Genomic DNA, 27,117 nt, shown 5'->3' with positions numbered 1-27,117 from the left:
TGGTAAGCACCCCTTATGAGATGGGCCACGACAGGGCAGCCGGGCAGAACAGAAGTGCTAGACCAAAGCCGCCATCCAATACGGACAGTGGGCCCCCTGCAGCTAACCTACCCATATTCAGCACATCCAAGAGTGAGTCTGAGGAGGAAGACGCAACCATGGTGTATCCTGGAATGGAGACAAGATTTCAGTCTCAATCAGCTGAACCCAGAGAGAGTTCCCCCTCTTCCGCCCTAAACCCCATGGCAGAGGTATTTAGGCCCGTTACTGGCACTCCTGTGCTGCCGATGGGACCCCCCTGTGATGATGCACACAGGTTATTGGACAGTGGAGACATCCAGGGGGAGGGGGCCCTAGTCACATTGGACTTTCCACAGTCAGAACTGGAGATACAAGGGCCTATGCTAGTAGCCGAGGGATCCATCCATCGCTCAAGAAGATGTCCTGCCTACCCCTGCAATAGAAATTCTCAATAGACGAGACAGGGTAAGAAGACCAGTAAAACGGTTAATTTATGAGGCACCTAGGGTGACTAGTGAGGAGCCAATACACTTAGCACACAGGCTTGTGAAAGCTGAAGTGGGATTTCTGAGGCCCTTTAGAGGGAACCAGTGAATTGGTATAATAAGGAGCGTGATTCGTCGGGACGACAAATTCTCGGCTGTGAGGAGGATGTAAGCAGAGTCAGGATGAGCTCTACCCTGACATCTGGTGGTGAGTCATGGTGGGTTGTGGAAAAGAACTTCAGGGGCTGGTCTCATTTGCATAGGCACACCCATCCTGCCTAGACGGTCACTTTGGCTGCTGTAGGAGCCCCAGTTTCTCTGTTGTTGGGGCAAGAATAAATTGTTGTTATCCTGATTATGTGAATCAAGGACAGTGCAACTGTACTCAGTCTTTTGTTATGATGGAGGGACTCACCATCAACTAAGCAGCACTTGCTAGGCAAGGGTCATGGGTTCCAAAACCCAGTAAATAGAGAGAGGGGGCAGGAGTCTAGTTACAGGCTTTTGAGCTGAATTAACTTTGGGCTAATGGTGCACTAGCACTGAGGCTCCCCTACTACAAGCTGAAATCACAAAAGAGCTAAACTTACTAAGAGCTGAAATCATTGAGTGGTAGGGGAGCCTGAAGATATATGGCGGAGTAGTTTGTGGGATGGCAAGCAGAGCAGTTTGTTGGATGCCTGGAGCAGCTCATGGGGGCAGCTGGCAGAGCGGAGCCCCAGGGAGAGGTGTGGCAATTAGCTTTGGACCACGTAAGGTGCCCCTTAATCTCCCCTCCCATCTCCACCCAGGTTGGGAGGTAAAACTCTGCAGATAAACTTTCAAACTCTGGGCCTGCCCTGACCAGGGACAGAGACTTTTGGGCCGTTGGACTTTTGGGTTGCTGGACTCAAGAACCGAAGGGAAAGGACACGGCCCAATTTGCTTGGGGTGGGTTTTTGCTCATGGGTTGTGTTATGAATCCTGTTGGTGGTGGTTCCCCAACATAATGCCACATTGTTTCTCTCTGTTATTAAAAGGCTTTTTGCTATACTCGGACTATGTGCTTGCAAGAGGGGAAGTATTGCCTCTTGGAGGCGCCCAGCGGGGATGGTATATATTTGTCCCAGGTCACTGGGTAGGGGCTCGAGCCGGTTTTGCATTGTGTTATTGGAATGGAACCCTTAGATACTGAACCCAGCCCTTGTTGCCGTCAACTCTGACAGGCAGAAGGGTTACATATATATGCAAGGACAAATTATGATTTCTCTGGGAACCATAACGTTGAATGTCCTGACTTGATTCAAGTTCTAACCTTAACATTGCATTAATGTAGCTTTTTGGATTCAATTTGAAATGAAAAACTAGTAGATTGTGAAAATAAAGGATTGTGATTTCTTTCCCTAAATCACGTGTTGTTACAATGTTTTTTTTAAGTGCAAAAAAGCATAAAGGCACTTACCTAAGGAAGGTGCCATCCAATACACTAGTGAATAATCCCAGAATTTGTCATGGAAACAACTTGCATGTAATGAAAAGGCCAGTGCTGGGTTAAATATTGCTCCAGTGAGGTTTCCTCCTGCAATAAATTTTAAACAAAATTAAACTAAACCATCTCTCTTGACTTGTATTTCTTTGAGCAGAAATATTTGGTATGGGGCCACAAATGTTAATCCATGATACTATATTAAATGTATGTTTTGTTACATTGGTAATAAACAGCACTAGCAGATCTGATTTTAAATACAGTTTAATTCTGATTTGGTTTGTCTGGTCAGGTGAACTGGGCAGAACTGTTTTTAAAACTATTTAAAAAACATGCTCTACCACAGGGAGCTGAGTTACAGCCTTTCTGACAACATCTGAGTTTCCAGTGCATAGTGATAAGCCCCATCTCTGTGACTGTCCTTGATCGATACTATATAGTATCAGTTCTTCTACAAGTGCCCCCTTGCATAGTCAGTCTCTTGGGATGCGCTGATCTGGTGCTGCTAGGACAGCGAAACTTTCTGTAGTAGTGCCTGTTAGAAGTGCCTTGTCCCTCCCCTCCCATCCCCAGATCCTGTGCCAGCAGCTGGAGGTGTGGCTAAAGGAGGATCATTGGTGCCATTGCCACCTCAATTCATTCCAACTGCCACAACATCAGGCCACCTTAGAGCTGTTTGTCTTCATAATTAGTGCAACTGTCTACAAATAAATTAAATGTTAGTTGCAGTATTGTAATAGTTATACTTAAAAATTAAAAAAATTAAATTAAACATTAAAACAACATAATTAACTTACTGATCATGACAGAGGTCAAAGAGAGGAAGCATGGTTTCAAAAAATGTGCATTGTTTCTGGCAGTCTTTCCTTCCTTTCTGTCTAGCAGATCGTTATTCCTTGATAGCGTAAATGAGTGGCTACCACTGAGAGAACCTTGGAAAATACTAGGAGTACTCCTTTTCTTTTTGCGAATACAGACTAACACGGCTGCTACTCTGAAACTTAGAAAATACTGTTAGTGGTCGTGTCCCAGAGTGAATCTGAGAAATGGTCTATGAGCCGGTATGATCGAGATGTGAAAATAGGCATCCTGGAGGTCGAGAGCCAAAAACCAGTCTCCCTGTTCCAGTGCTGGAATAATCATCAATAAGGTGACCATCTTGAATTTTTTAAGCCTTGACAAACTTGTTGAGAGCTCTGAGGTCTAGTATGGGTCTCTAACCTCCCTTCCTTTTGGGTATTAGGAAATAACGAGAGTAGAACCCTTGCCTCAAAGATTTTGAGGAAATAGTTTTATAGCTCCTAACTGGAGGAGGCAATCTCTCTCTTGTCATAGCAAATTCTCATGAGAAGGATCCCTGAAGAGGGAAAGGGAAGGGTGCTGTGGTATGGGTAGGGAGGTAAAATGAATGGAGTATGTGGTTCGAACAATCTCTAGGGCCTATCAAGTTTGTCAAGGCTCAAAAAGTCAACACGGTCATCTTAACAATCATTCCAACGTTGGAACAGGAAGACTGGATGTCAAAAAGCTGATGGTGGGTATCCTTAACTTCCTCCAGTGGTATCAGGAGGGTGTCTGCCACCCTCTTCACTAGCTCCTGGAAGAGATTAGTCATCTGCCAAAGATGGTGGTGGAGGCATGATGGCTTTGTCTGGAGAAGAGGAGAATATGATCCTTGGTGCCACTTCCTCTTCAGTATTGGCTTCCTGTTCCTTCCTTTTACTGTCTTGAGGCAGTTCCAAAGCTTTGGATGCTGCGGCTAAGAAGATGTGCCTGGAGGATTCTCAGGCAAAGCTTGAGGGGGTCCCAATATGGCCATTGGGGTTGCACAGAGCCTGGTGGTGATGTCCATGAGTGGCTGTACCAAGATGTTGGTGATGGGGCCATTTGTGGGTATTGGGCTCACTGTCTGAACCCTCACTAGAGAGCAGAGACACATTGCATAACAGTGGGGATACTTCCCATGCTTGGTAGAGGCTCAGTGCAGAGGTCTCAGTACCAAGGTGTGGGGACTCAGGTGCATCCAGCATGCAGAGGTCTCTGGAATGGCAAGATTCTGCCAGTACTAATCGTCCTGGCATCAATGGTAATGCTGGGGGGGGGGGGAAGGAGACCTTGTCCACACTGGTCGTTCTGGTGCCAGGTGAGCTGTTGCTGGCAGTTCAGAAGTGGACTTGTGTACAAGGAGCGTCTTTTTAGAATGCTTACTCTTGTCCTTTGGTACACATGACCTGGTCCCCGGGCCCATTGGATCTATGGGCCTGTCATCAGTACCAGTTGCCATCGGTCTTCATGAGGCATGGGTGCCAGACTGAGATGGTCTCAATCCTGAAGATACTGAGCAAGATGGTGATCACTTACGGCTATTTTTGGGCTCACTGAGGGGATTTCCTGCTCTCTTCTTAGATGATTAGTGAGAAGGGTCCAGAGCCTGTTTCTTCAACCCACATCCCTAAGATGTAGAAGGCAGTGGGGAAGATGCATGTCTACCCAGCAGGTGGGGCCAGAGAGCTGCCGCCATGAAAATGATCTTCTGGTGGAGCGCTCTGTCTTTGCGCGATCTTGGCTGGAGTTGTTGGCAAAGACCACACTTCTGTTGTATGTGGCCTTCCCAGAGGCAGTGAATGCAGTGAGGGTGCTTATCTGCAATTGGGATTGCCTCTTTACAGGTGCATAAGAACATAAGAATGGCCATACTGGGTCAGAACAAAGGTCCATCTAGCCCAGTGTCCTGTCTTCTGTCAGTGGCCAATGCCAGGTGCCCCAGAGGGAATGAACAGAACAGGTAATCATCAAGTGATCCATCCCCTGTCACCCATTCCCAGCTTCTGGCAAACAGAGACTAGGGATACCATCATTGCCCATCCTGGTTCCTGGCTAATAGCCATTGATGGACCTATCTTCCATGAATTTATCTAGTTATATTCTTGGTGCGGCACTTCTTGAAGCCTGGTGAACCAGGCATACCCTGTTGGGGGAAAGGGTCCAAAGCAGGTAAAAAGAGAGGAAAGAAAATAGTCTTTTTTTTTTTTAAATAAGAAAGGGGAAAACTACAACTAAAACTATAAGTAAGAGACTAATTAACTATAGATATTGTGAAAAAGCTCTCTCCTTGCCTCTGTGGGTCCTGCGTTTTCTGGCAGATTTCGCCAGTCTGAGGCTCACTGTGACCCTCCACGTAACCCTTCTTTTTCTAGAGACAAGGGTCACAGTCTACTGAGCCATTTTCGTCATAAGCCTGCGAGGGAGGTGAGGAGAAGTTATCCTTCCTTGCACAGTCTCTGTTGTCTCCCAGTCTCAGTGATTAAATAGGAGGCAAAGGCCGGGGGGGGGAGCCTGGGCCCACCCTCTACTCCAGGCTCCAGCCCAGGGACCCTAATTGTATCAGCTATGGTAGCTGACCTTTTAGAAACATGACATGTACAATTCCCTGGGCTACTTCCCCCACAGCAGCCCTCACTTCCTCAAGCTCCACTTCACCCTTACCTCAGGGCCTCCTTCCTTGTGCCTGATATGGTGTGTACTACTCAGCCTCTCCAACTGCGCAACTTCTTCCCACAGCTCCTGACATGCACTCCCACCTGACTAACTGGGAGGCTTTTAACTAGTTTCAGCCAGCCCCTGATTGGCTTCAGGTGTCCCAATCAACCTAGCCTTCTCCCTGCCTTCTGGAAAGTTCTTAATTGGCCCTAGGTGTCTTAATTGACCTGGAGCAGCTGCCATTTCACTTATCCTGGTACCAGGGATTTGTTTAGCCTGGAGCTAATATATCTATCTCCCACTACTCTTCCATAGCCATCTGGCCTTGCCCTGTCACAGTATGTAAAATAAGAAACAATAATCTTAACAGACTGCTAATGGCTCTGTTTCTAGCCTGGGGTGGTTGAGAAGGAACTGAAGTGGGTTAGCCCCTGCATGCTGGCTAACCTTGTGGAGCAGCACAAGGAGAGACAGCACAGGCCTAAAGGACACTGTTACCAAAGTTCTCCAATCAATAGTGCAGGGACACAAGCACACCTCCAGTGGAACACTGTGATATTCTGTACCCCAAAGCAACACCCTGGAACCCCCATATTTGCCATGGCGATATGATTGATACATTTTATATGAAGTTGATAGAATGCATCCGATGAAGTGAGCTGTAGCTCACAAAAGCTTATGCTCAAATAAATTTTTTAGTCTCTAAGGTGTCACAAGTACTCCTTTTATTTTATATGAAGTATGTCATATAAGGTGTTAAAGGAAAAGTTATGGTTTGCTGAATAGGATTATCCTATTTGTATGCTGTCAAGGTTACTTCCCCACTCTGAACTCTAGGGTACAGATGTGGGGACCTGCACCGGAATCACACCAGAGGTCCTCAGGCCCAGATACCTCCCAGATACCCTTGGAGCGGAGGGAAACTGAGTGTGGGCGGGAAGAAGGTCAGAGCGTGGAGGGACACTGGTGCACAGGTGTCAGCGATCCATGCCTCCTTAGTGGACCCCAATTTAATCAACCCAGAGATCCAAGTGACAATTCAACCCTTCAAGTCCAACTCTTTCAATTTTCCTACAGCCAAGTTGCCTGTCCAGTACAAGGGCTGGTCAGGAACGTGGACTTTTGCAGTTTATGATGATTATCCCTTCCCCATGCTGTTGGGGGAAGACTTGGCCAATCCAGTGAAGTCAGCCAAGAGGGTGGGAATGGTCACCCACAGCCAGACTAAACCAGCCGTCACGCCTAGCGCTGTTCTGGAAACTTCTACCAGGACCCTGTCAGAGGTGATGGACCTGGACCCCAGGCCAATGTCGGCAACAGCAGTAGTGGATCCAGTCCCAGAGACCCAGGCAGAGCCAGTCCCAGAACCGGAATCAGCGGAACAACTAGCACCAGAACCATTGCCAGCACTGAATCCAGTACTTGCAACCCTAACACCAGAGGGCCCCACCGAACCTGAACCGGCAGCAGCCAATAACCCGACGCAAGAGGCTCAGCCGGAGCCTGAACCCCAACATAGTGCACCAGCGGAGAGCGGTTCACAGTCAACGGAAACACTCCGATCCCCTACATTGCTTCCAGAGGGACCAAGCCTAGGTCCACAATCCAATGAGGAACTGATGTCTCCAGCATCAAGGGAACAGTTCCAGACCGAACAGGAAGTAGATGAAAGCCTGCAGAGAGCTTGGACAGCAGCACGGAGCAACCCACCACCTCTCAGCTCTTCTAATCGATCCAGGTTTGTTGTAGAAAGAGGACTTTTATACAAGGAAACTCTTTCTGGTGGACTCCAGGAAGATTGGCATCCTCAGAGCCAGTTGGTAGTTCCAACTAAGTACCAGGTCAAGCTCTTGAGCTTAGCCCACGATGATCCTAGCGGCCATGCTGGGGTGAACAGGACCAAAGACCGGTTGGGGAGGTCATTCCACTGGGAGGGAATTGGCAAGGATGTTTCTATCTATGTCTGGTCTTGTGAGGTATGCCAAAAAGTGGGAAAACCCCAAGACCAGGTCAAAGTCCCTCTCCAGCCACTCCCCATTATTGAAGTTCCATTTCAGCGAGTAGCTGTGGATATTCTGGGTCCTTTTCCGAAAAAGACAACCAGAGGAAAGCAGTACATACTGACTTTCATTGATTTTGCCACCCGATGGCCGGAAGCAGTAGCTCTAAGGAACACCAGGGCTAAAAGTGCGTGCCAGGCACTAGCAGACATTTTTGCCAGGGTAGGTTGGCTCTCCGACATCCTCACAGATACAAGAACTAATTTCCTGGTAGGAACTATGGAAAGCCTTTGGGAAGCTCATGGGGTAAATCACTTGGTTGCCACTCCTTACCACCACCAAACAAATGGCATGGTGGAGAAGTTTAATGGAACTTTGGGGGCCATGATACGTAAATTCGTAAATGAGTACTCCAATGGTTGGGACCTAGTGTTGCAGCAGTTGCTCTTTGCCACAGAGCTGTACCACATCCCAGTTTAGGGTTTTCACCATTTGAACTTGTACGTGGCCGTGAGGTTAAGGGGCCTTACAGTTGGTGAAGCAGCAATGGGAGGGATTTACACCTTCTCCAGGAACTAACATTCTGGACTTTGTGAACAACCTATAAAACATCCTCCGAACCTCTCTAGCCCTTCCTAAAGAAAACCTACAGGATGCTCAAAAAAAGCAAAAAGCCTGGTATGATAAACATGCCAGAGAGTGTTCCTTCAAAGTAGGAGACCAGGTTATGGTCTTAAAGGTGCTCCAGGCCCATAAAATGGAAGCGTCGTGGGAAGGGCCATTCACGGTCCAGGAGCGCCTGGGAGCTGTTAATTACCTCATAGCTTTCCCCACCTCCAACTGAAAGCCTAAGGTATACCATATTAATTCTCTAAAGCCCTTTTATTCTAGAGAATTCCAGTTTGTCAGTTTACAGCCAAGGGAGGAGATGATGCTGAGTGGCCTGAAGGTGTCTACTACGAAGGGAAAAGTGCTGGTGGCATGGAAGAGGTGAACCTCTCCATGACCCTCGGGCATATGCAGCGACAGCAGATCCAGGAGCTGTGCACTAGCTCTGTGCCGACATGCTCAGCCACCCCAGGACTGACTGAACGCGCATACCACTCCATTGACACAGGTAATGCTCACCCAATTAAAGTCCAACCTTACCAGGTGTCTCCTCAAGCTAAAACTGCTATAGAATGGGAGATCTAGGATATGTTACAGATGGGTGTAATCCGCCCCTCTGGCAGTGCATGGGTCTCTCCAGTGGTTCTAGTTCCCAAACCAGATAGGGAGATACGTTTTTGCGTGGACTACCGTAAGCTAAATGCTGTAACTCGCCCAGACAACTATCCAATGCCATGCACAGATGAACTATTAGAGAAACTGGGACAGACCCAGTTCATCTCTACCTTGGACTTAACTAAGGGGTACTGGCAGGTACCGCTAGATGAATCCGCCAAGGAAAGGTCAGCCTTCACCACACGTCGGGCTGTATGAATTTAATGTACTCCCTTTCGGGCTGCGGAATGCACCCGCCACCTTCCAAAGACTTGTAGATGGTCTCCTAGCGGGATTAGGGGAATATGCAGTCACCTATGTTGACGATGTGGCCATATTTTCGGATTCCTGGGCAGAACACCTGGAACATCTACAAAAAGTCTTCGAGTGCATAAGGGAGGCAGGACTGTTAAGGCTAAGAAGTGTCAAATAGGCCTAAACAGAGTGACTTGCCTTGGACACCAGGTGGGTCAAGGAACTATCAACCCCCTACAGGCCAAAGTGGATGCCTATCCAAAAGTGGCCTGTCCCAAAGTCAAAGAAACGGGTTCAATCCTTCTTAGGCTTGGCCAGTTATTACAGACGATTTGTACCGCAATACAGCCAAATCACCCCCCCCCACTGACAGACCTAACCAAAAAGAAATGGCCAAATGCTGTTCAGTGAACCGAAGAGTGTCAGAAGGCCTTTAACCAACTTAAAGCGACACTCATGTCTGACCCTGTACTAAGGGCCCCAGACTTTGACAACCAGTTGCTAGTAACCACAGATGCGTCCGAGCGTGGTGTGGGAGCAGTTTTAATGCAGGAAGGACCGGATCAAGAATTCCAGCCTGTAGTGTTTCTCAGCAAAAAACTGTCTAAGAGGAAAAGCAACTGGTCAGTCAGTGAAAAAGAATGTTATGCCATTGTCTACGCTCTGGAAAAGCTATGCCCATATGTTTGGGGATGGCGTTTCCACCTGCAAACTGACCATGCTGCACTATGGTGGCTTCATACCGCCACGGGAAATAACAAAAAACTTATTCAGTGGAGTTTAGCTCTCCAAGATTTTGATTTCGACATCCAACACATCTCAGGAGCTTCTAACAAAGTGGCTGATGCACTTTCCTGTGAAAGTTTGAAAGGAACCAAAAGGTAAAACCTTAAGTTACAAAAAAGACACAAAGACAAGAATATTCATTCTATTCAGCACAGCCTATTTCCTCAGCCATTTAAAGAAATCATAATCTAAAGCATATCTAGCTAGATTACTTACTAAATTCTAAGATTCCATTCCCGTTCTGTCCCTGGCAAAAGCATCACACAGACAGACACAGACCCTTTGTTTCTCCCTCCCTCCAGCTTTGAAAGTATCTTGTCTCATCATCGGTCATTGTGGTCAGGTGCCAGTGAGATTATCCTAGCTTTTTAACCCTTTACAGGTGAAAGGGTTTTTCCTCTGGCCAGGAGGGATTTTAAAGGTGTTTACCCTTCCCTTTATTTTTATGACATATGCATGTCTCATTTTTGTATCTAAAAGTTATGAATACTGACTATGTACCAATATTTCAAATGTGTTTGCTCCTGGGTAACACCCACAAGGTAGTTTACATCCAGTTAAGCCAGCTCATTGTGGATGAACCATTCAAGGTAATGGCCAATAAGAAACACAATAGGCCATGGAAGAAAGGTATCCCCACCTGATGGACTTTCCTGTGAACATTCTAGCCAAAATAAGGATAATGGCCCCTGCTATGACTCATTGAAGTATGCAAGGGCATGTGACTAGATCATGTGATACTGGACTCCACCTTGTGCCTGTGCTTTTCCCACAAACTGTGCTGGGGAGTGGGGACTTTGCTTGGAACAGTGAAGTTCCCTCCACATGGAAGAAGCTATAAAATGGGGAAGTGATATCATCACTTGGCCTCACTCCCCACACAACTCAACAACTGCGAACACCTTAGGAACAAAGACTGAACAGAGGAAGGTTGTCCCAGGTGGGAAAGAGGGAATCCCAGCCTGTGTATGGAAGATTGCTGAATTGTTTGTATCATCAGAGTTCAGAGTAGCAGCCGTGTTAGTCTGTATTCGCAAAAAGAAAAGGAGTACTTGTGGCACCTTAGAGACTAACAAATTTATTAGAGCATAAGCTTTCGTGAGCTACAGCTCACTTCATCGGATGCATTTGGTGGAAAAAACAGAGGAGAGATTTATATACACACACACAGAGAACATGAAACAATGGGTTTATCATACACACTGTAAGGAGAGTGATCACTTAAGATAAGCCATCACCAGCAGCGGGGGGGGGAAAGGAGGAAAACCTTCCATGGTGACAAGCAGGTAGGCTAATTCCAGCAGTTAACAAGAATATCAGAGGAACAGTGGGGGGTGGGGTGGGGGGGAGAAATACCATGGGGAAATAGTTTTACTTTGTGTAATGACTCATCCATTTCCAGTCTCTATTCAAGCCTAAGTTAATTGTATCCAGTTTGCAAATTAATTCCAATTCAGCAGTCTCTCGTTGGAGTCTGTTTTTGAAGCTTTTTTGTTGAAGTATAGCCACTCTTGGGTCTGTGATTGAGTGACCAGAGAGATTGAAGTGTTCTCCAACTGGTTTTTGAATGTTATAATTCTTGACGTCTGATTTGTGTCCATTCATTCTTTTACGTAGAGACTGTCCAGTTTGACCAATGTACATGGCAGAGGGGCATTGCTGGCACATGATGGCATATATCACATTGGTAGATGCGCAGGTGAACGAGCCTCTGATAGTGTGGCTGATGTGATTAGGCCCTATGATGGTATCCCCTGAATAGATATGTGGACAGAGTTGGCAACGGGCTTTGTTGCAAGGATAGGTTCCTGGGTTAGTGGTTCTGTTGTGTGGTGTGTGGTTGCTGGTGAGTATTTGCTTCAGATTGGGGGGCTGTCTGTAAGCAAGGACTGGTCTATCTCCCAAGATCTGAGAGAGCGATGGCTCGTCCTTCAGGATAGGTTGTAGATCCTTGATGATGCGTTGGAGAGGTTTTAGTTGGGGGCTGAAGGTGATGGCTAGTGGCGTTCTGTTGTTTTCTTTGTTGGGCCTGTCCTGTAGTAGGTGACTTCTGGGTACTCTTCTGGCTCTGTCCATCTGTTTCTTCACTTCAGCAGGTGGGTATTGTAGTTGTAGGAATGCATGATAGAGATCTTGTAGGTGTTTGTCTCTGTCTGAGGGGTTGGAGCAAATGCGGTTATATCGTAGCGCTTGGCTGTAGACAATGGATCGAGTGGTATGATCTGGATGAAAGCTAGAGGCATGTAGGTAGGAATAGCGGTCAGTAGGTTTCCGATATAGGGTGGTGTTTATGTGACCATCGCTTATTAGCACCGTAGTGTCCAGGAAGTGGATCTCTTGTGTGGACTGGTCCAGGCTGAGGTTGATGGTGGGATGGAAATTGTTGAAATCATGGTGGAATTCCTCAAGAGCTTCTTTTCCATGGGTCCAGATGATGAAGATGTCATCAATGTAGCGCAAGTAGAGTAGGGGCATTAGGGGACGAGAGCTGAGGAAGCGTTGTTCTAAGTCAGCCATAAAAATGTTGGCATACTGTCAACTACCTGGTGGCAGAACTTTGTGACTTTGTCCTGACCCATAACTATTTCACATTTGGTGACAATGTATACCTTCAAATCAGCGGCACTGCGATGGGTACCCGCATGGCCCCACCAGGTTAGCCGTGACAGTATCGGGGATACTGTTCCTGACGGCTTGTAGTCCATCTTTGTGTGGAATGTTGGTGTAGAGGGCTTCTACATCCATAGTGGCTAGGATGGTGTTTTTAGGAAGATCACCAATGGACTGTAGTTTCCTCAGGAAATCGGTGGTGTCTCGAAGATAGCTGGGAGTGCTGGTAACGAAGGGCCTGAGGAGGGAGTCTACATAGTCAGACAATCCTGCTGTCAGGGTGCCAATGCCTGAGATGATGGGGCGTCCAGGATTTCCAGGTTTATGGATCTTGGGTAGCAGATAGAATACCCCAGGGGCTCCAGGGGTGTGTCTGTGCGGATTTGTTCTTGTGCTTTTTCAGGGAGTTTCTTGAGCAAATGCTGTAGTTTCTTTGTAGTTTCTGCGATGGGTACCCGCATGGCCCCACAGTATGCCAACATTTTTATGGCTGACTTAGAACAACGCTTCCTCAGCTCTCGTCCCCTAATGCCCCTACTCTACTTGCGCTACATTGATGACATCTTCATCATCTGGACCCATGGAAAAGAAGCCCTTGAGGAATTCCACCAGGATTTCAACAATTTCCATCCCACCATCAACCTCAGCCTGGACCAGTCCACACAAGAGATCCGCTTCCTGGACACTATGGTGCTAATAAGCGATGGTCACATAAACACCACCCTATATCGGAAACCTACTGATCGCTATTCCTACCTACATGCCTCTAGCTTTCATCCAGATCATACCACTCGATCCATTGTCTACAGCCAAGCGCTACGATATAACCGCATTTGCTCCAACCCCTCAGACAGAGACAAACACCTACAAGATCTCTATCATGCATTCCTACAACTACAATACTCAACTGCTGAAGTGAAGAAACAGATTGACAGAGCCAGAAGAGTACCCAGAAGTCACCTACTACAGGACAGGCCCAACAAAGAAAACAACAGAACGCCACTAGCCATCACCTTCAGCCCCCAACTAAAACCTCTCCAACGCATCATCAAGGATCTACAACCTATCCTGAAGGACGAGCCATCGCTCTCTCAGATCTTGGGAGATAGACCAGTCCTTGCTTACAGACAGCCCCCCAATCTGAAGCAAATACTCACCAGCAACCACACACCACACAACAGAACCACTAACCCAGGAACCTATCCTTGCAACAAAGCCCGTTGCCAACTCTGTCCACATATCTATTCAGGGGATACCATCATAGGGCCTAATCACATCAGCCACACTATCAGAGGCTCGTTCACCTGCGCATCTACCAATGTGATATATGCCATCATGTGCCAGCAATGCCCCTCTGCCATGTACATTGGCCAAACTGGACAGTCTCTACGTAAAAGAATGAATGGACACAAATCAGACGTCAAGAATTATAACATTCAAAAACCAGTTGGAGAACACTTCAATCTCTCTGGTCACTCGATTACAGACCTAAGAGTGGCTATCCTTCAACAAAAAAGCTTCAAAAACAGACTCCAACGAGAGACTGCTGAATTGGAATTAATTTGCAAACTGGATACAATTAACTTAGGCTTGAATAGAGACTGGGAATGGATGAGTCATTACACAAAGTAAAACTATTTCCCCATGGTATTTCTCCCCCCCACCCCACCCCCCACTGTTCCTCTGATATTCTTGTTAACTGCTGGAATTAGCCTACCTGCTTGTCACCATGGAAGGTTTTCCTCCTTCCCCCCCCTGCTGTTGGGTGATGGCTTATCTTAAGTGATCACTCTCCTTACAGTGTGTATGATAAACCCATTGTTTCATGTTCTCTGTGTGTGTGTGTGTATATAAATCTCTCCTGTTTTTTCCACCAAATGCATCCGATGAAGTGAGCTGTAGCTCACGAAAGCTTATGCTCTAATAAATTTGTTAGTCTCTAAGGTGCCACAAGTACTCCTTTTCTTTTTATCATCAGAGTGAGACACTGCTTGATTCAAATCTTGTCTAGTTTATAGAACAGATTGCAGTTTGGTTTGGTTTCTTATGTCATCTACTTTGATCTGAATGCTATTACTTATAATCACTTAAACTATCTTTCTGTAGTTAATAACTCTATTATATATTTTTTACCTATAACAGTGTGTTGTTTCAAGTGAAAGGGAAATTTGCTCAGGAACAGGGGCTGGTGCTTTGTCCTCCCCCCATTGAGGGAGGGAAGGGCAGACTGGGTAATAACTTACACTGGTTAGGCTTCTGACCAGGGAAAGACAGTACAGCTTTGGGGTCCTAGGCTGGAGAGCTGGGGGAAACTGGCTGGAGCCTCTCTATTGTTTAGTTCATGAGGGGCTAGGAGAAGCATTCATGAAACTGTAGCTGGGTGTGTCCCTGCTTATGTATGGCTGTATAAGTGCAAGATCTAGAGAGGATTGCAGCTTGTCACAGCCTCACAGTATGAAAAGGGGCCCAGACTGGTATGCCAGAGGATGCAGTGGTACCCCTGTTCCAGGCTGCACCCCAGGGAAATCTGTCACAAGCACTTATAGGGACACTACTCAAAGAAGAATCAATGTATTATCTTACCCTTATTTTTTCCAAATCCTAATATAGGTAAGGCAGATGCTAGATTACATTCCTTTAGATAAAAAAAGAATACTCTCATATTACCTGGATAGAACGAAACACTTCAGATCTTCTCCCAAGGTGTTTATCTCCTTATACCAGTTCTTCAAAGGGTAGGCCATTTCAGCTCAATCATTATCTAAATGGGTCAGACTCTGTATTGAGGAGTGTTATAGGACAGCTTTGCTTTCCTCTCCAGGTCCTATTAGAGCTCATAGTACTAGAGCAGTGTTTCCCAAACTTGGGACGCCGCTTTTTCAGGGAAAGTCCCTGGCGGGCCGGGCCCGTTTGTCTACCTGCCACGTCCACAGGTTCAGCTGATCGCGGCTCCCGCTGGCCCTGGTTCACTGTGCCCGGCCAATGGGGGCTGCGGGACAAGTGGCGTTCCAAGTTTGGGAAAACACTGTACTAGAGGAACGGCTATATCAACAACATTTTTCAAGCACATTCCCATTGTTGAAATTTGCAGGACTGCTACGTGGAAAACAATCCATGCTTTTACAAGTCACTATGCACTAGATCTAGAATCCAGGTCCAAAGCTCATTTTGGAAGGTCAGTATTTCAATCATTGTTCAATTAGGACTCTGTCCCTCCTTTACTGAGGTACAGTAAGTCCTCACTTAACGTCGTCCTGGTTAACTTTGTTATGCTGCTGATCAATTAGAGAACATGCGTGTTTAAAGTTGCGCAATGCTCCCTTATAACTTTGTTTGGCAGCCACCCGTTTTGTCCACTCCTTGCAGAAAGAGCAGCCCATTGGAACTAGCTGATGGGGGCTTGGAACCAGGGTGGACTGGCAGCCCCCCATCAGCTCCCCTAAGTTCCCTGTGTGGCAGCTGTCCAGCAGGCTATCTATTGCCAGGAAGATCAGCTGTCCCTCCCCCGACTGCCGTGTGCTGCTCCTGCCCTCTGCCTTGGAGCTGCTTCAGGGAGCCTCCTGCTTGCTGTGCAAGAGCTGGCGGTAGAAGAGGGGTGTTAATGTCAGGGTGTCCCCCTCCCCCAGCTCCTTTACCCCATCTCCACAGAGTGGGGAGGTAGGGGAGGGAGGACACAACAGGGCTCAGGACGGAGGGAGCTTGCTGGCAGCAGCTGCTGTCTCAACTTGCTGATCTACTTAAAAAGGCAGTGTACTTAGGGTGGGGTCAGTGTACTTAAAGGGGCAGTGCATGTCTCTCTCTCTCTCTCTCACACACACACAGTGTGCGTCTCCTTGCCTAAGGAGGTTGTGAGGGCTAGGATTATAACAGGGTTTAAAAGAGAACTGGATAAATTAATGGAGGTTAAGTCCATTAATGGCTATTAGCCAGGATGGGTAAGGAATGGTGTCCCTAGCCTCTGTTGGTCAGAGGGTGGAGATGGATGGCAGAAGAGAGATCACTAGATCATTACCTATTAGGTTCACTCCCTCTGGGGCACCTGGCATTGGCCACTGTCAGTACACAGGATACCTTTGGTCTGACCCAGTATGGCCTCTTATGTTCTCGTTCGTTCTCTCACACACACACACACACTGTCTCCTCCCTCCATTCCTGCTGCCTTGTAGATTGAAGCTACATTAACAACGTATTAACCTTGAGGGCTCAGCTGAGTGCTAGTTCATCATTTAGCAGTAAGGCATTCCCTGAGAAATATCCCACCCTCTGACTTCACCATCTCAAGCTTCACAATCATCATTGCTGTGTACAGTATTAAATTATTTGTTTAAAACTTACATAATACACACACACAGTATAATAAAATAGTCTCTTGTCTGGTGAAAAAAATTTCCCTGGAACCTAACCCCACCCTATTTACATTAGTTTCCCCGTAAGAATTAGATTCGCTTAACATCATTTCGCGTAAAGTAGCATTTTTCAGGAACATAACTACACCGTTAAGCAAGGAGTTACTCTACTGCTTTCCAAACTTTCCCAATGGTGGAAATATGCAAAGCGCACTCTAAGAAGAAACGTAGGTTGGTTATTTGTAACTGGAGTTCTCTGATATACACTCTGCATATTCACACTCCCTGCCTCCTTCCCTGCTTCTGTGGAGTCCTAATTGTATCATTACTTGGTATTCTGCTTTAGCATTTATTCTCCAGCGCGCACTCTTGGTCAAGAGGAGAAAGGAGAGGACCAAAATGCTTCTAACAGGCTCTGCTACTGGAAGGTTCCATCACTGTAGCTGCACCGTGTCAGCACATCCCAGGAGTGTGAATATGCAGAGTGCCTACTGAAGAACTTCAGTTACAAGTAACCTCCATTTCTAATTGCTGTTCAATGGAGGAAATTTATTAAAAGACTAATTTTATTCTATTTGTTGTTCCATTTCCCTAATGATTTATTATGAAACCTTTTGCCTTAGTAAGTAGGTGTTACTTTACAAAGTTAATAAACATAACTGCATACATAACCTACAGTGAGGTAAATTTCAAAAAACAAAAAAACTACTACTGCTGTTACTGCCCAACCCCCAAACAATAAACCAGAAGCCGAAGCATATAAATGTATTTTGCATCTTTCCCTGTAGACTACCCAAAAAACCTTGGCCAAATGTCCAAAGGGAGCAAATTCCAAAGGTTACAGACTATATAGATTGAGAGATTCTGACCTCTGTACCTTGGGAATTCAGTGTAGTAACTCATCAATTTAAGCTTCCATGAAATCTGAAACACAATGCCCAGACTGCACATGACATGCCACACACCAAATGATAATAGAACATGAAAACAGTGATCACAATTTTAATATTAGACTAACAATTATTTTTTTATGTAATTTTTAACATTCATAGAATCACAGGGCTCGAAGGGACTTTGAGAAGTCATCAAGTCCAGCCCGCTGCATGGTGGCAGGATCAAATAAACCTAGACCATCCCTGACAGGTGTTTGCCCCATTTGCCCCATTTGTTTTTAAAAGCTTCCAATGATGGGGGCTCCACAACATCCCTTGGAAGCCTATTCCAGAGCTTAACTTATAGTCAGAAAGCTTTTCCTAATATCGAACCTAAATCTCCCTTGCTGCAAATTAAGCCCATTACTTCTTGTCCTACTTCCAGTGGACATGGAGAACAATTGATCACCATCCCATTTATAAAAGCCCTTAATATATTGGAAGACTTATCAGATCACCCCTCAGTCTTCTTGTCTCAAGACTAAATATGTCCAGTTTTTTTAACCTTTCCTCATAGGTCAGGTTTTCTAAAGCTTTTATCATTTTTGTTGCTCACCTCTGGACTCTTTCCAGTTTGTCCACAGCCTTCCTAAATTGTGGTGCCCAGAATTGGACTCAGTACTCCAGCTGGGGCCTCACCAGTGTCAAGTAAAGCAAGACATTTACCTCCTGTGTCTTACACACAACACTCCTGTTAATATACCTCAGAATCATATTAGTCTTTTTCACAGCTGCATCACATTGATGACTCACACTCAGTTTGTGGGCCGCTCTAATCCCCAGATCCTTTTCAGCAGTATTGCTACTTAGACAGTTATTCCCTACTTTGTTCTATGCCTTTGATTTTTCCTTCCTAAGTGAAGTACTTTGCACTTGTCTTCCCTGAATTTCATCTGGCTGAATTCAGACCAATTCTCCAATTTATCAAGGTCATTTTGAATTTTAAGCCTGTCTTCCAAAGTGCTTGCAACCCATCCTATCTTGGTGTCATCTGCAAATTTTATAATCATACTCTCTACTCAGTTATCCAAGTCATTAATGAAAACGTTGAATAGTACTGGACGCAGGACTGACCGCTGCAGGACTGCACTAGATATGCCCTCCCAATTTGACAACAAGCCATTGATAACGACACTTTGAGTATGATCTTTCATTGAGTATGATTCACACAGTTGTACACCTACCTTATAGTAAATTCATCTAGACTACATTTACCTAGTTTGCTTATGAGAATGTCAGAGGGAACTGTTTCAAAAGTCTTACTAAAATCAACGTATATCACGTTTACTGCTTCCCCCCTATGCACTAGGTCTGTAACCCTATCAAAGAAGGAAACTAAGTTGCTTTGGCATGTTTTGTTCTTGACAAAACCATGCTGACTATTCCTTACAACCTCATTATCCTCCAGGTGCTTATAAATTGATTGTTTAATTTGCTCCAGTATCTTTTCAGGTACATTATCTTATAGTAAGTAATTGCTAGGCAATAATGGGTGGGGGGAGGGAAATAACATTAAATTTGCCTTATGCATTACTTTTTTCACTTTTTTTTTTTAAACACATAGGCTAAACATAGGGATGATCTTGAGAGATGCCATGCACCTTCACCTCCTACTGACTTCAAATGCAAATGAAGATGCTCAGCATTTCTCACGATTAGGCCCATAAAGACAAATGAAGCTAAATTCATCATTAGTATAACACCACTTGCATCAGTGGAGTTATACTGGGGATAATTTGGCTTTTTTGTTTTTTCACTTTTGATGTATGTCCTTCTGGTGGTGGCCATTTTGCTGAAGAGTGATATCTGCAAACCAGAATTTTCATGCTGCTAAACTGCCTGTGTTTGATCATGTGTGACAGGGGTGTTTTTGCAGATTTTACCCAGGGTTAAGCCTTTTTAAGCTTGCTTCTAATTTTCTTTGGGTGAATAAATCAGCATGAACAATGAACCCTTACTGAATTTCAACTCCTATTAAATCCTGCTAGAAGTGAAGGGATGTTTCAGAAAATGGACTGAATCAAGAAAAAAAAGAGTTAAAACTTTAACTTAAAGATGGCTTGAGAGTTTCCTGCCACTAAAACAAAAGCAATATAACCATAAAGTTGAAGAGTTACTATACCTCTACAAGCAAGCAAACAAACAGCAACAAAACAGCTAATCCTCCCACCAGAGACAGTAACTGTTGATTGTGTGTGTGTGTGGTGTGTGGGGCACAATTTAAAGGTTCTGGTGGTATGCAGTGAGGTTCAGGGCAGGGCATATAAACCCTGGCAGAAATCAGGGGAGACGGCAACATCATCCAATGTGACCCTCAGTCCTGTCCCATCCCGTCCTGTTCCCCCCACATCACAGCATCAAGAAGCAACCTTCCAATCCATCATTGCTTCTGCAACACGATGACATCACTAAGATTTCAACATAATTGGTGAGATGGAGTTTGCAAAATTACTACCAAGAATTTAGATTTTAATTGTTCATGTAATAATGTTAAGATTTAATAATGGTCCTCAGGATATTAAAATGCTAACAGCTTCTCGGGCTACACATCAGAAAAGAGGGATTTAACTGAAATGTAAGATTCTTAATATTCATTCATTTGACTATCTGAAAACTGTTCCTTAAATGGTTTCCTTTACGTTACCAATTTAAATACTTCCTTCTGTTTAACAGGACCTAGTTTATAAACTGTTCAGAGACTGCCCCAGCAGCAGGTGGTGCGGCTGCCCCAGGGACTGCCTGAGCTGCTCAGGTGGCTCCGGGGCCAGCTACACTGGCTGCTGCAGAAGTCACAGAGGTCCTGGAAAGTCACAGAATTCGTGACTTCTGTGACCTCCATGACAAACTCACAGCTTTAGTGATAATGCTTCTCAACTGGTGGTGGTGACTGAGGCCACGTTTACACTACAAAATTATGTCAACCTAAGTTCCATCTCATACAGCCGCTGCAGTTAGTACATCGCTTCTGTGCGTGCATGCTTGGCTCCTTTTGTTTACAATACACATACTCACCAGGAATGCCAGGAGGAGTGCTGGGCAGAGACGGGCTCCATCTTACGAAGAGAGGGAAGAACATCTTTGCCAGCAGGCTGGCTAACCTAGTGAGGAGGGCTTTAAACTAGGTTCACCGGGGGAAGGAGACCAAAGCCCTGAGGTAAGTGGGAAAGCGGGATACCGGGAGGAAGCATAGGCAGGAATGTCTGTGAGGGGAGGGCTCCTGCCTCATACTGGGAATGAGGGGCGATCAACAGGTTATCTCAAGTGCTTATATACAAATGCACAAAGCCTTGGAAACAAGCAGGGAGAACTGGAGGTCCTGGTGATGTCAAGGAATTATGACGTGATTGGAATAACAGAGACTTGGTGGGATAACTCACATGACTGGAGTACAGTCATGGATGGTTATAAACTGTTCAGGAAGGACAGGCAGGGCAGAAAAGGTGGGGGAGTAGCACTGTATGTAAGGGAGCAGTATGACTGCTCAGAGCTCCGGTACGAAACTGTGGAAAAACCTGAGTGTCTCTGGATTAAGTTTAGAAGTGTGTGCAACAAGAGTGATGTCATGGTGGGAGTCTGCTATAGACCACCGGACCAGGGGGATGAGGTGGATGAGGCTTTCTTCCGGCAACTCACGGAAGCTACTAGATCGCATGCCCTGATTCTCATGGGTGACTTTAATTTTCCTGATATCTGCTGGGAGAGCAATACAGCGGTGCATAGACAATCCAGGAAGTTTTTGGAAAGCGTAGGGGACAATTTCCTGGTGCAAGTGCTAGGGGAGCCAACTAGGGGGAGCGCTTTTCTTGACCTGCTGCTCACAAACCGGGTAGAATTAGTGGGGGAAGCAAAAGTGGATGGGAATCTGGGAGGCAGTGACCATGAGTTGGTTGAGTTCAGGATCCTGACGCAGGGAAGAAAGGTAAGCAGCAGGATACGGACCCTGGACTTCAGGAAAGCAGACTTTGACTCCCTCAGGGAACAGATGGCCAGGATCCCCTGGGGGACTAACATGAAAGGGAAGGGAGTCCAGGAGAGCTGGCTGTATTTCAAGGAATCCCTGTTGAGGTTACAGGGACAAACCATCCCGATGAGTCGAAAGAATAGTAAATATGGCAGGCGACCAGCTTGGCTTAATGGTGAAATCTTAGCGGATCTTAAACATAAAAAAGAAGCTTACAAGAAGTGGAAGGTTGGACATATGACCAGGGAAGAGTATAAAAATATTGCTCGGGCATGTAGGAAAGATATCAGGAGGGCCAAATCGCACCTGGAGCTGCAGCTAGCAAGAGATGTCAAGAGTAACAAGAAGGGTTTCTTCAGGTATGTTGGCAACAAGAAGAAAGCCAAGGAAAGTGTGGGCCCCTTACTGAATGAGGGAGGCAAGCTAGTGACAGAGGATGTGGAAAAAGCTAATGTACTCAATGCTTTTTTTGCCTCTGTTTTCACTAACAAGGTCAGCTCCCAGACTGCTGTGCTGGGCATCACAAAATGGGGAAGAGATGGCCAGCCCTCTGTAGAGATAGAGGTGGTTAGGGACTATTTAGAAAAGCTGGACGTGCACAAGTCCATGGGGCCGGACGAATTGCATCCGAGAGTGCTGAGGGAATTGGCGGCTGTGATTGCAGAGCCCTTGGCCATTATCTTTGAAAACTCGTGGCGAACGGGGGAAGTCCCGGATGACTGGAAAAAGGCTAATGTAGTGCCCATCTTTAAAAAAGGGAAGAAGGAGGATCCTGGGAACTACAGGCCGGTCAGCCTCACCTCAGTCCCTGGAAAAATCATGGAGCAGGTCCTCAAAGAATCAATCCTGAAGCACTTAGAGGAGAGGAAAGTGATCAGGAACAGTCAGCATGGATTCACCAAGGGAAGGTCATGCCTGACTAATCTAATCGCCTTTTATGATGAGATTACTGGTTCTGTGGATGAAGGGAAAGCAGTGGATGTATTGTTTCTTGACTTTAGCAAAGCTTTTGACACGGTCTCCCACAGCATTCTTGTCAGCAAGTTAAGGAAGTATGGGCTGGATGAATGCACTATAAGGTGGGTAGAAAGCTGGCTAGATTGTCGGGCTCAACGGGTAGTGATCAATGACTCCATGTCTAGTTGGCAGCCGGTGTCAAGTGGAGTGCCCCAGGGGTCGGTCCTGGGGCCCGTTTTGTTCAATATCTTCATAAATGATCTGGAGGATGGTGTGGATTGCACTCTCAGCAAATTTGCGGATGATACTAAACTGGGAGGAGTGGTAGATACGCTGGAGGGGAGGGATAGGATACAGAAGGACCTAGACAAATTGGAAGATTGGGCCAAAAGAAATCTAATGAGGTTCAATAAGGATAAGTGCAGGGTCCTGCACTTAGGATGGAAGAATCCAATGCACCGCTACAGACTAGGGACCAAATGGCTCGGCAGCAGTTCTGCAGAAAAGGACCTAGGGGTGACAGTGGATGAGAAGCTGGATATGAGTCAGCAGTGTGCCCTTGTTGCCAAGAAGGCCAATGGCATTTTGGGATGTATAAGTAGGGGCATAGCGAGCAGATCGAGGGACGTGATCGTTCCCCTCTATTCGACACTGGTGAGGCCTCATCTGGAGTACTGTGTCCAGTTTTGGGCCCCACACTACAAGAAGGATGTGGATAAATTGGAAAGAGTACAGCGAAGGGCAACAAAAATGATTAGGGGTCTAGAGCACATGACTTACGGGGAGAGGCTGAGGGAGCTGGGATTGTTTAGTCTGCAGAAGAGAAGAATGAGGGGGGATTTGATAGCTGCTTTCAACTACCTGAAAGGGGGTTTCAAAGAGGATGGCTCTAGACTGTTCTCAATGGTAGCAGATGACAGAACGAGGAGTAATGGTCTCAAGTTGCAATGGGGGAGGTTTAGATTGGATATTAGGAAAAACTTTTTCACTAAGAGGGTGGTGAAACACTGGAATGCGTTACCTAGGGAGGTGGTAGAATCTCCTTCCTTAGAGGTTTTTAAGGTCAGGCTTGACAAAGCCCTGGCTAGGATGATTTAACTGGGACTTGGTCCTGCTTTGAGCAGGGGGTTGGACTAGATGACCTTCTGGGGTCCCTTCCAACCCTGATATTCTATGATTCTATGATTCTATTGATGCAGAGTGCAGTGCACCCTGGGTAGGTAACCCACTGTGCAACTCACCACCACTCAGTGCACTGTCTTTTGGGAGTTTTTGCAATACCTGATGAGGCCAGAACAAGTAATGCAGGGGTGACTGGGAATATCGGGTCAACTTCAAAAAAGAAGTGTTCTCCATCCCATGTTTTTCATGCCTTTTCAAAATCCCACAAATGCGCATGTCCCTCCTTGCTGTTCACCAGCTCTGACAGAAGACTGGAGTCTGCACAGCACTGCACTGCACTATTGTCATGAGCATTACAAACACAGGGTGCATGATCTTGCAGTATTTGCAGAGCCGCAAGAAAAGCTATGGGGAACATGATGATTCCTTGGAGACAAGAAAGAAACAATTCAAGGTTGGGGGTAGTGTGCATGGAGCGGCTGGAGATGATGAAGCGATGGTTCTGGGCTTGAGAAACAAGCTCTGACTGGTGGGATCGCATTGCAATGCAGGTTTGGGATGATAAGCAGTGGCTGCAGAACTTTTGGATGTGCAATGCCACATTCCTGGGTCTGTGTGCTGAACTTGCCCCAGCCCTCCAGTTCAGGGACACCAAAATGAGAGCACCACTGAGAAGTTGAGAAGTGAGTGGTGATTGCACTGTGGAAACTTGCAATGCCCAATTGCTACTAGTCAGCTGGGAATCAATTTGGAGTTGGGAAAACCACTACAGGGGCCACTGTCATGCACATTTGCAGAGCCATTAATCAACTCCTGCTATGCAGGACTGTGACTCTCAGCAATGTGCAAAACGTAGTGGATGGATCTGCAGCAATTAGGTTCCTGAACAGTGGTGGGGTGACAGATGGCATGCATATCCCTATTCTGGCACCAGATGACCAGCCCCAGAGTACATCAAGAGAAAGAGCTACTTTTTTATGGTTATGCAAGGTCTGGTGGATTACTGGGAACTCTTTACTGACATCAGTGTGGCTGGTCTGGGAAGGTGCACGACGCTTGCATCTTTAAGAATACAGGACAGTTCAGGAAGCTGCAAGCATGAACTTTCTTTCCCGCCCAGCAGATTACCATTGGGAATTTTGAAATGCCTATAGTGATCCTGGGCATCCCAGCCTATCCCTTGCTCCCAGGGCTCATGAAGCCATACTCTGTTCATCTCGACAGCACCAAGGAGCTTTCAACTACAGGCTCAGCAGGAGCAGAATGACAGTTGAACGTGCCTTTGGTTGTCTGAAGGGTCGCTGGTATTGTTTACCATGCTGTCCACTCATTTCTCTGAGCCATCTGAAACTGAGGCCACCCAACTTATTTCACATAAACTATCAGATGGTAACAATTTCCTGTCACCTCTGAACTGACCTAAACTAAACTAACAATGCAGAGTCCATAGGTGCTACATCCCTTTATTGGGGTTAATAGGTTATCATGGTAATTATACAGAAAGTGATGGCCTGGTCATGGAGGATAAAGGGTAAAAGTTACAAATTGATAGTAAAGGAGAGGGCCAAAAGTCATAGACGCATTATTTTAATTTTAAAATACTTTTTTTGTAATAAAATTGTGTAAAACTATTTATATCTGCTATCCAGTGCTTCCAGTTCAGCTCTGTAGAAGCACCAAAGCAGGAAGGCAGACAGAATAGACCTGCTACTGTCATTTCTTCATCACTTTTCTGCTTCAGCCACTGCAGACACTTCAAAAACCAACAAAGTAAATTCTGTGATGTCTTTAAAAAATCCAAAACCATAGAGATCATAAAATCTGTTTTACTCACCCATCTTCCTCAAAATGGCACACCAGAAGCTCAAAACAAAATAGCAAATGGGTGCATTTTTAATGTAATTATAAATCAAACAAAATAAAATAGATGCTAGAGCTCCCATTACCTAAGGCCTCATCTAAACTAGCCTGTTTTCTGATTTTAAAAAATTCCAACTTTTGCAAATACTAGTGCATCTCATCAATTATTACAATGGTGGGAGTGCTAGCAAAGACAAAACAACAACAGCCCATCAGCATTTTAACTTGTATTGTGTAAACATGCTTTCAAATGGTTGTGGGTGCTTGAAACTTTGTCTATTCTAGTGGTCCCACCTTTGATACCAATGGTGAAGTTGCACCAACTGGAAATTTTTCAGGGGAAAAAAACCCAAAAACCTAGCAGAGATATGTTAGACACCCCACCCTCCATGGCCCACATACCTGAGCTCTCAGTGAAACTGGTTTAGCTATTTGTTATTGCATGCCAAAATTCCCAAGTTTCAAAAATCATCATTTTTTAAAAAAACCTGGAAATCAATGAGTCTTAGACTCCCATGACAAAAATTCAGCCTTACCCATGGACAATCTTCTGAGCTATCATTTTCCCATGAAGGCTTATTTGAGAATTGCCTATAATATGGCTTGGCAATATAAAATGAAGTTCATATTGATTTTTATAACTTTAAAACATGGCTGCCTTTTCTAGCTTAGCTATTCAGTGAGCTGGGGTGGGTTTGATTTTGTAGCTCCCACAATGCACAGCTGAATGCTGCAGGTACATTAAATATGTAAAGTGATGGCACTCTATTATTTCCTTATCTTCCAATATCTGCTGACAACAGACCAACATCACTGCTGATCATGAGGAAAAACAGTACTTTTTCTGTCTAGTATTTAAACAAAATGTTTAATGATTCACAGTGAAGTTTTTATATCACCAAACATAGTATTTATTTCAGCAAAGACAAACTACTCTGATATCATAGTGTTTGATGTCGGGGGCGGGAGGAGGACAGCTCAGTGGTTTGAACATTGGTCTGCTAAACCCAGGGTTGTGAGTTCACTCCATGAGGGGGCTATTTAGGGACATGGGGAAAAATCTGTTGGATGATTTAATTGGGGATTGGTCCTGCTTTAAGCAGGGGGTTGGACTAGATGATCTCCTGAGGTTCCTTCCAACCCTGATATTCTAACGATTCCATGTTCCAGACCCAAAGTATTTTTAATGAATATTTCAGGATTATACCAGTATTTAATAAGAAATATTGAATTAGATACTGACAGTGAAATCCTGTCTTAAAATGTGTAATTCTAGGACTGAAAGCTGCAGCTTGTGGTAAAGATGGAAGGAAATGTGCTGCTGGGAAACATTGCCGTTCTGTCAAAAAGCACGTATGCTAGCTGTCTTCGGGTTGCCATCATCTAGCCAGCAGTCTCTATGCCACTTCATGTGTTAAGTAGAGATCCTATCCTGATGTTGCGAAGAATATGGCCTGCATACACTCTCCTCTTCTCTACCTATCTGTGCCATCATAATAATACAAGCCAGGCCCTTAAATATTAGATGGCCACCTCTGCAGACATGGAACTCTTGTAAATATATGACTAGAATG

The 27,117-nt window shown here is 45.5% G+C and overlaps 1 protein-coding gene across 1 annotated transcript in view; it reads right to left on the bottom strand.

Annotated features, from left to right (window-relative positions):
• AQP11 (aquaporin 11) overlaps positions 1-27,117 on the bottom strand; it is a 42,758-nt gene that overhangs the window by 7,142 nt on the left and 8,499 nt on the right. The window contains exon 2 of the mRNA XM_038403638.2: positions 1,948-2,064. Coding sequence (XP_038259566.1) covers positions 1,948-2,064 — 117 coding nt within the window. The remainder of the gene's footprint in view (positions 1-1,947; positions 2,065-27,117) is intronic.

The sequence above is a fragment of the Dermochelys coriacea genome, chromosome 1 (assembly GCF_009764565.3).
Source record: "Dermochelys coriacea isolate rDerCor1 chromosome 1, rDerCor1.pri.v4, whole genome shotgun sequence".
Lineage (NCBI taxonomy): Eukaryota > Metazoa > Chordata > Testudines > Dermochelyidae > Dermochelys > Dermochelys coriacea.
Note: the sequence above shows the minus strand (reverse complement) of the source record. Positions and strands in the feature narration are given on the sequence as shown.